This window comes from Scylla paramamosain, chromosome 4, assembly GCF_035594125.1.
Source record: "Scylla paramamosain isolate STU-SP2022 chromosome 4, ASM3559412v1, whole genome shotgun sequence".
Taxonomy (NCBI): Eukaryota; Metazoa; Arthropoda; class Malacostraca; order Decapoda; family Portunidae; genus Scylla; species Scylla paramamosain.
The window spans coordinates 10040001-10050000 of NC_087154.1; the positions used below are offsets into that span (position 1 = coordinate 10040001).

Consider the following 10000-nt stretch of genomic DNA (forward strand, 5'->3'; position numbering starts at 1 on the left):
TTTCAGTGAGGAAAAGAAGATGAGGTTTAGTAAAGGAGAGGTGGTGTTCTACAGATTGAAAATTTGTAATCCAGATAAATAGTGTTTGCCCATCGGCCCAGTGTGTCAACAGTAATACGTATACTTGCATATAGAAATAATTATTGTATGAGGTTTGTTGTTCTCAGAGCGTAATAAATTGATAAAAGTAAAATAAATGAGCCACTACCATCACCACCACCTGCATCCTCCTCCTCCTCCTCCTCCTCCTCCTCCTCCTCCTCCTCCTCCTCCTCCTCTTCATCCTCCTCCTCCTCCTCTTCCTCCTCCTCCTCCTCCTCCTCCTCCTCCTCCTCCTCCTCCTCCTCCTCCTCCTCCTCCTCCTCCTCCTCCTCTTAATCCTCCAACCTCAGCTGAGTTATTGTATACAATAGTGTACATATTACTAAATATCTTCACAATCACAAAACATGTTTGAATATAATACCATCTCTGCTGACGATGTTACGTTTTTCTTTATTTTCTTTTTTTTTTTTTTTTTAAGCATACGTACGTAGCGGTTGGTTCATTCCTTTCCATTCCCCATTCCCTCCTTTTATACATTTCCTCTTCTCTCCCTCTTTCCTCCACGTCGCCTTTCAGATTTTTTTTTTCTCTCTCTGCTCATACACGCTCTCCCTTTTCTGCCCCCCATTCTCTTCTTATGTACTTTTCTCCCTCCCTCCCTCCCTCCCTCCCTCCCTCCCTCCCGTTTTATCTCTCCATGTCCAGCTTTACTTCCACCTTTCATCCTTCCTCCCTTTTCCTCTTGTCCTTCATCCTTTAACTCTCTCTCTCTCTCTCTCTCTCTCTCTCTCTCTCTCTCTCTCTCTCTCTCTCTCTCTCTCTCTCTCTCTCTCTCTCTCTCTCTCTCTCTCTCATAAACATTTTGGTTTCATAAATAAATGACAATGTGGAAATAGACACACACACACACAGAGAGAGAGAGAGAGAGAGAGAGAGAGAGAGAGAGAGTTATTTAGAACCATCCGAATGACATTGATATTGTTATTCATATTGCTCTTTATTATTGATCTTGGCGTCATCACACGTGCATACACACGCGGCAGGTAGGGATTGTTGTGAGAGGAGAACAAAGACTGCTGTGTGTGTGTGTGTGTGTGTGTGTGTGTGTGTGTGTGTGTGTGTGTGTGTGTGTGTGTGTGTGTGTGTGTGTGTGTTCGAGTGTTTTCATATTCTTTATTCACCATACTATTTCCATTATGCAGCTTAATATTCTCTCTCTCTCTCTCTCTCTCTCTCTCTCTCTCTCTCTCTCTCTCTCTCTCTCTCTCTCTCTCTCTCTCTCTCTCTCTCCTGTTGGTTATGATAATAGGATATATTTCTCGTGAAAATGAATCAAATCAATCAGTCTATTATTTCTGTTGCGCAAGAAACCTAACCTTTTATTTATATTACGTCGTACTCAGCACGCTATAATAGTAGTAGTAGTAGTAGTAGTAGTAGTAGTAGTAGTAGTAGTCTTAGTCTTAGTAGTAGTAGTAGTAGTAGTAGTAGTAGTAGTAGTAGTAGTAGTAAGAGCATGAGAACATAATGAAAGCTGCAAGAAGTCATCAGGCCTACGAGTAGCAGGGACAGATTCTCTCTCTCTCTCTCTCTCTCTCTCTCTCTCTCTCTCTCTCTCTCTCTCTCTCTCTCTCTCTCTCTCTCTCTCTCTCTCTCTCTCTCTCTCTCTCTCTCTCTCTCTCTCTCTCTCTCTCTCTCTCTCTCTCTCTCTCTCTCTCTCTCTCTCTCTCTCTCTCTCTCTCTCTCTCTTTTTACACAAATCAATACATAGTTAAAGAGAATGTTACAAAATAGTTTTACATATAATGTATCACTTTACAGGCTAAAGGGAACATTTTTAGTGTTTCCTATCTAAAAGCCTAACTCTAAATGTTACTAACAATTGTTACTCTGTGATTATGGCAACCAGACGTTCACACATTAATTGAATTGCTGCAGATTAATTTTACTGAAGTCTACCTGTGCAGCAATTAAGGTGTTCCATAGTTTACCATAATGATGGACGTACTGGCGTTGATGGTGCCAAGTACGGCATCGACACTGAAATAATTCAGCAGGCATTAAAGTGACAGCCCGGGTGCTCACTTGTGCCCGCCGCAGGGGCTGGCGGAGAGCTGGGAGATGCGGGATTCGCTGTTGCTGTATTTTGTACATCACAGCGAGGCCCGCTACGTCCCTGCGATGTTGAAGGGAGTGAAGCTTTGGCTCATTTCTGGCCCCACTGTCCTTTATGAGCCTCACTGCCCGATCCTGTACCCTGTCCAGGAGGGAAAGATGCCTGCTCGCCGCTCCTCCCCAAGCAAGGCAAGAGTACTCCAGGGAGGAACGAACTTGAGCCTTGTATAAGATCTCCAGGCCTTTGTCGTCAAGGAGCCACGACATCCTCCTGAGTGACGCCAGCTTACCCGAGGCCTCCCTGGCTAGACGCTCTCTGTGGTGCCTGAAGGTCAGCGCGGAGTTATATGTGACCCCCAGTACATCCATCTCGTCTTGCCGCCGTATAGCTTGCCCCTCAAGGCTGAGTTGGAGGGGCGTCCTCGACCTTGAGATGATTGACATTTGTGTTTTGTTTGGGGCAAATTTTACTTGCCACTTGGTGCCCCATGACACAATGCGGTTCAGGGTGACGTTCATGTGGTCGGCCGTGTCAGTCTCCTCCCCTGGGCTGTAGTTCTGAGCCAGCGTGAGGTCATCAGCATAAGCTCTTACACTGGGGATTAAGTGCAGGAGGTCGTTTATGTAGATGTTCCAGAGCAGGAGGCCGAGACAGCTTCCCCGAGGAACACCTGCTCTTACTGCATGCTGTTCAGACTTCTGGCCATCAATGACCACTTTGAGATTCCTCTCTCTCAAGTAATCACCAAACAGCAACAAGAGGGGCCCATCCACACCTGCTGCACGGAGCTTTGCAAGGAGACCTGCATGCCACACCTTGTCAAAAGCCCCTTCGATGTCAAGGGCAACAACTGCAGCGGCCTTCCCTGCGTCCAGAGCAGCACTCCACTCCGAGGTGAGCAGCAGGTGCAGGTCAGCGGCCGATCTGCCCGGCCTGAACCCAAACTGCCGGCCACACAGTAGGTGGTGCTTCTCAAAGTGCTCTGTGACTCTTGAGGCCACTATGGACTCGAGCACCTTGCTGAGCACAGACAGCAAGGACGGTTTGCCCGTCAACTTGATGTCTCCTACTATATTTCCTTTCTCACTATAAACCTCCAATCTTCCCTTCCCACCCACTCTACCTCTTCATTTTCACCCAGCTTTTCTATCCCCCCCAAATCGCAATCGCAGGGACACCGGACGATAGTTTTTAGCCACTGTTTTTTTTTCATTTTTCTTGTGTACTGGCACAACACTAGCCACTTTCCAGATACTTGGCCACCTGCTGGTCCGTAAGCACTGGTTGAATATCGTAGAGAGTGGGCGAGCCAGCTCATCAGCACACTGGCGAAGAAGGCGTGGGCTAACGTTATCAGGACCCACTGCTTTTGTCACGTCAAGTTTTGAAAGCACTGCCTTCACTTCCACTTCACTCGTTGTGGCAAATGATAATTTTTCTTTCACTATGTTTGGTAGTGAGGGTGGAGGTCTTTTAGGGTCGGAGAGACACATCTTATCAGTGAAGTGCTTGGCCAGGAGGTTTGCTTTATCTCGGGCAGGCTGCGCTATTGTGCCGTCATCCTGATGGAGGGGAGGAATGGTGTTCCCCCTAGACACACCTTGTTGCTCCTTAACAAGACTCCACCAGCGTTTGGACCACTCTCTCTCTCTCTCTCTCTCTCTCTCTCTCTCTCTCTCTCTCTCTCTCTCTCTCTCTCTCTCTCTCTCTCTCTCTCTCTCTCTCTCTCTCTCTCTCTCTCTCTCTCATCCTCATCCTTACATTTATCTAATCTTTCAAAGCTCCCCAATGACTCAGCATAAACAACCTATTCCATTCATCTTCCACTCTGAGAACCAATTGCTTCCCTTCTTTTTTTTTTTTTTTCTTTGTATAAATCTAACTATGTGTATCAAGCTTGAAGGCATTATTTCAAAGTTCCCGTTAGAATGTCGCTTGTGCGTCAGTGGGTTAGAAATTATGTATATATATTCATTGCAGTCTTGTTGATTTAACCTGAAAAATCTCCACCATAAAAACTTTTACACTGGCAAACACCAGCACGTTATTCACAGCACGTTATTCAATGCTTAAGTTAAAGTCAGAGAAAAGTAAGTCATACGTAATACAATGAGAGCAAACTTGTCTGTCTATCTATATGCCCGTCTGTCGTCCCCGCCTGTGTGTTCGTACCTCTGTCACCGCCACCAATGTAGGATGACGGGCGCCTCCTGCATCGCCCGGCTGTGCCGGACCAGCGCCTCCACCACCTGCCTGAGGCTTGCTCCTCGGGAAGGAAACTCCGCGTTCTTGGTCAGCACTACCTGCTGGGTGGTTCTGACCTCCATTAGGGAGGCTCCCTCCCACCTCCAGCTGGTCCTCAGCCGGGGCGTCGGTGTGCCGCTGCTTGGTGGCCATCTTGACCCTCGCGGCCCAGCGGCGGGCTCGCTCCCGCCCCCACCGGGCCGCCGCCTGCCTGGCCTCTGCCATGCGCCTCTGCTGGGCGGTCAGGGCCACGTTCCCGTACACAAAAAGCTCGCCGTAGAGGACCATGATTTCTATTCAAAGTCGTACTAAATTCCAAACTGAAATAAAAGATCTGTTGACACCCAGAAAAGCTGAAGTACTCGATCACAGCTGTTGCTGTCACTGGCGTCTTCAGCAGACACTCCGGATTTACACACCATTTCATTAAGCTTGAGGAGATCACGGCAGCCGGTTCCTCACTGGCCCATCAGTACAGTCTCCCACCGGGGAAAAAGATGTCTACAACATAATCATTGTTTTTTTCTTTTCTTGAGGACTCGTGCGATACTCTCTAGGCCAGCCTGCCTTCTGTTATGCTTCATTTCCTAATGATGTGTGTGGGAGCGGCGAAGTGTCATTCCAACAGGGAACACATCGCAAACCCATCATTACGTACAAGAACTGTCATTACGTATAAATACAAGCTTCCTCCTCCTCCTCTTCCTCCTCCTCCTCCTCCTCCTCCTCCTCCTCCTCCTCCTCCTCCTCCTCCTCCTCCTCCTCCTCCTCCTCCTTCTGAGCGATCGCCTACGGGCTGTGTGGGGCGTGAGTTACTACCGCCTCCATCGCACGCACCGAGGGAAGGAAAAGGAAGAAGAGATGAATGACACTAAGGAAAGGAAAGGAGGAATGGACTTTACGTACCAGCCAGCAGAGAAGCGGCCCTGATAGAAGACTGTAGAGATCTCAGTAACGCTCCATTTGGTATTATAGAAAACATCCTTTTCTCTTCTTAATTAAATACTAGAAAAACGCATTCACTCTTTACTAACCAGCCAGCAAAGTAGAAAAGACCCTGATGGAAGGCTGTGGAGATCTCAGTAACACAGTATTGTAGAACATGTTTGTTAGTAGTAGTACTGAATGATGTGATGAGAGATGGTCTGTGAAGCGTCACGGTCACGACGCTATAGTACGCAATAGTAGTAGAACATAAGAACATAAGAACATAAGAAATAAGGGAAGCTGCAAGAAGCGACCAGGCTTACACGTGGCAGTCCCTGTATGAAACACACCTACCTATTTCCATCTGCTATCCCCATCCATAAACTTGTCTAATCTTCTCTTAAAGCTCTCTAGTGTCCTAGCACTAACTACATGATTACTGAGTCCGTTCCACTCGTCTACCACTCTATTTGAGAACTAATTTTTTCCTATCTCCTTCCTAAACCTAAATTTTTCAAGCTTGAACCCGTTATTTCTTGTAGTAGTAGTAGTAGTAGTAGTAGTAGTAGTGGTGAATTATGTGACGAGAGCTGCCCTATGAACCAAAAAGCGGCAGCGAGAGTTACCCTTCGTGTGTGTTGAGCAAGGAAGGGGACACGAGCTGGCCTGTGAATGAAAGGAAGGGAGGAGAGGTGACCTGCCCTGTGCTGGCTTGGGTGGTGTGGTGCCGGGCGACGCTTTGGCGAGGGAATGTCTTGCTGGGAGTAAATAGAGCTTGAGGAAGAAAGCAAAGGTAAAGGAAGGGACGGGAGGGAGTGAGCAGACGGAAGTGTGTTTGATTTCTAAGAGTTTTAGCTCAGTTCAGAATCTGAGATATGCATAAAGAGTTGATTATTAATGCGTATTGGTCTCAGGAGGTTTCCGTGGGGATGCATAATGTGTGTGTGTGTGTGTGTGTGTGTGTGTTAATGGGGGATGGTTCAGAAGGATAAAATAAATTATTAGGGTTATTATTTGTTGTTATTATTTTTGTGCAGCGCCGCAAGCCATTGTTCTCCTGGGAATGTGAGGGGGGCGCTTGCATGACAGTGAGGAAGAGGACGAGCAGCTCTGTGCACCTGGGCGTGTAATCCCGGGGAGTGAGGGCGAGGCTGCCTGCTGAGATTGTTTCGCTGAGGGTTGCAGAGCGGGCCAAGAAAATGTGCAGCAACGCCGCAGCGGGGAGGCAGGAGGCGCCAGTGTGAAAAGAAGAGATGGCGGTGGGATGAGCAGAAGGCGGTGTCAGGGACGAGGGGCAAAATGTACTAACGAGGACAGCCAGCAGGAGGCGTCAGGGATGGGGAGTGAAGTGCCACAGAGAGCCATCAGAACCAAGCTTGCAGGCAGGCCACAGTAAGAATCAAGGCCAGAGGAGGTTATGGAATTAAAAGTCTTCAGAGCTGCAGGACATTCTTGAAAGAGTAATAACAATTCTGGGGACATAAAAGCCAGTGAGGAGTGTGGCTCAGATAATGGCCGTCTCACGCCCAGGGAAGCCCGCCTGGCGCGGTGCTGGAGCATAAGTCACGAGTACAGCGGAGGAATTAAGGAAACGTGGAGCAGGAGTCACCTCGGGAAGAATGGCCTCATTTGGCCGCGGGGAAGGCTCAGCAGCTGGCCCGCCAGAACTTGTAAAAAATCTGCAGGAGACTCCATAATTAAGGACACTTTGGACCCGCTGACTGGGAAAGGCTGCCTGGGAGGAGACAGCCGCCCATGCAGCACACTTTGGCGGAGACTTGTGAGCTCCAACTTTTTGTTTAAGGAGCAGGTGTTTCTGGATGCAGAGGGAAGTGGATGAGGCGACTGTCAGGGCCTGGCGCACCGTGTAGGCTGGCTGGTTTACGGTCTCTTTATAAAGCCAAGTAAGACGGAATCAACGGCCGTTGAGGCGCAAACAAGGACCTGCATGACGCAACGCTGCCGTGATGTCCCCAGCACACGAGGACACCCGCGCCACGCCAGCATGCTCTCACCACTGATACGGGATGAAAGCTTATTGATTATTAATAGCCAGTGGTGGCCTTTGTTGTGGAGATAATGTTGATGACAGTGTGCGAGAATCATGCAATATTCCCTCCCTTCCCTTATCACCTCCCTCCTTCACCCCTCATCTCACCACACCGTCACCTCCCTCCTTCACCCCCTCCAGCTCACCATACCATCACCTCACACCTTCACCTTCACCTCCCACCACACCATCATTTCCACCTCCACCACCACACCATCACCTCCTTCACCTCCACATCCCACACCTACTGCACACACATCTGAATCCCAACATACAGAGCCTCACACCACCATTCACCTCCCCATCGTCTTCCAACAGCCACTCATCACAGTCTGCCCCTCGCCTACACCTCCCAGGCAAACATAGGTCACGTGACACCTTATAAACACAGTATATACCAATGTGTAGCAAAATAAGTAACAGAGAATGAAGAAACTGATAAATACACTAGTCCAACGCGTCAGTACTTGTGATGGTGTTTGGGTCGCTGACTTCAACAGTGTGGGGGAGAGCGAGTACCCTAGCAGGATTTATCAACAGGTGTGGTCCAGGTGTTCATTCTCACTTTTTTTTTTTAATACCTCCCGAACTACCACGGTATGTGTGCGTTTGTCCCTTCTTTTTTTTTTCTTTGTTTTTTTTTCTTTTATTTCTTTAATGTTTATTCTTTCATTTCAGACTCACAAGTGGCTTCCTCCAGCATCGTAACTCCTTCATCATCTGCCAGAGTTGGTAAGTGTGAAGGACAGTATTAGCAAATTGTTTTCAGCTTCTTTTTTTTTCTTTCTTTCCGCCTTCTTTTCATGGCGGGAATAACGAGACATCTGCGGTCTCTCTCTCTCTCTCTCTCTCTCTCTCTCTCTCTCTCTCTCTCTCTCTCTCTCTCTCTCTCTCTCTCTCTCTCTCTCTCGTGGGATGCCTTACCGTCTTAGTCTTAATCTTTCCCCTTTAAACGCGTGCCCCGCGCTGCCTAATCACGCCTCTACGCACGCCAAGCACGGCCTCACCACCTTGCATCTTTCACACGCACAAGCCACCACCAGGAAGCTTTGAAGTGATTATTCTTACATTAACTTAAGATTTTAAGTCCATTCCAGCTGACAGTGTGACAGCGTGGGAATTAAAATAAAGAGCAGTAGATGAATAGAAAAATATTATGTAAAAATAGCAGGAGAAAAGTCTTACCCCTTTATTAACACGTAGCAGATGCAGTATAAGATTTTTTTAGAGTTAGTGAGAAATCTTGAGTTTTGTTAAGGAAAATGTCGAAACAAAAGACAGACGTCCGCCGTGTCGCTTTGTAATAATTCTCATAATGATTTCTTGACTGGTTGACTTAATGCGCCGCAGCAACAGGGTCGTGTAGGGCCGCCCCCATCCAAGAAGTGCTGAGAGTGCAACCAGGTGGAGGCAGATTGGCTTGGTCAGTAATCAGGATAGAGCAAGAAGTATTGTGTTCAGGCTTCATAAAGTTAGATTTAAAAAGATATAAGAAGGAGTTGGTTCTCAGTTAGTGTGGTAAATGAATGGAATAGGCTCATTAATCAGGTTGTTATTGCTAAGTCACGAGGGAGCTTTAAAAGAAGGTTAGATAAATTTACGGATAAGGATGAGAGATGGAAATAGGTAGGTGTGTTTTATATAGAGGCCGCCTGATGGCTTCATACAGCTTCCCTTATTTTCGTATGTTCTTATGAGATCTGATTTCCAGAGATGTTTTTTCTTCCATTATTGCCGCGACTGTTTATAACACAGCATTTGTGGCGTCCATCAGTCAGTCAGTCAGTTCCCTTATAACCACAAGGAGAGGCTTCTCTTTACTTGTTCAGCACTACAACTATTGCTTTAGAGTCACGCATCATCAGTCATAATTTCTTTATTTGCGCAAGAAAACTGTCTTCTATGAAATGAGACTAGAATGTGTTAGATCTTAAGAACGTTAGGGAAGTTGCAAGAAGCCAGTAGGCCTACACGTGACAGTCTGTTATAAAACATACACACGTGTCCGCCCTCCATTTCTGTTCATTTTTGTTTACTGGAGAGAAAAGAAGAGCGAGATGGAGAGAGAGAGAGAGAGAGAGAGAGAGAGAGAGAGAGAGAGAGAGAGAGAGAGAGAGAGAGAGAGAGAGAGGTGTGGATGGTCAACAGAATGTTTTGCTGGGGCCTTAGTTGCAAAATTCCTGTTTGAAAATAAAAATAATATGACTAAAGAGTAGTTAAAATAAAAGTCAGTATTTATTTTAATGAGATTAATTTGATTTTTCAACTATGTAATATTTTTTACTTGATCAGTTTCAATGCTATCCGTAAAAAAAGATATAATAAATAAATAAATAAATAAATAAATAAATAAATATATATATATATATATATATATATATATATATATATATATATATATATATATATATATATATATATATATATATATATATATATATATATGAGTGTGTGAAGCAATAACCTTCCTGGAAAAGGTAATTAAGCGACGCACCGGCCGTAAATAACTGCTTAGGAACATTCATTACATTCCTTTTCCAGTCATTAGTAAAACACTGCCGCCATGCAAGGGGTGAGTGTGTGTGTGTGTGTGTGTGTGTGTGTGTGTGTGTGTGTGT

General features: G+C 46.3%; 1 protein-coding gene and 1 long non-coding RNA gene across 16 annotated transcripts in view; one reads left to right on the plus strand and one right to left on the minus strand.

The window, feature by feature from the left end:
• Window positions 1–10000, plus strand: part of LOC135099713 (uncharacterized) — a 208343-nt gene that overhangs the window by 86343 nt on the left and 112000 nt on the right. For all 14 annotated transcript variants that reach the window (XR_010268297.1, XR_010268296.1, XR_010268295.1 and 11 more), the window contains one exon: window positions 8061–8114. Coding sequence is in view for 2 of the 14 variants with exons in the window: in XM_064002180.1 (XP_063858250.1) it covers window positions 8061–8114 (54 nt within the window). In the remaining 12 variants the exon portion in view is untranslated. The remainder of the gene's footprint in view (window positions 1–8060; window positions 8115–10000) is intronic.
• Window positions 1–10000, minus strand: part of LOC135099716 (uncharacterized) — a 107332-nt gene that overhangs the window by 21580 nt on the left and 75752 nt on the right. The window lies entirely within an intron of this gene.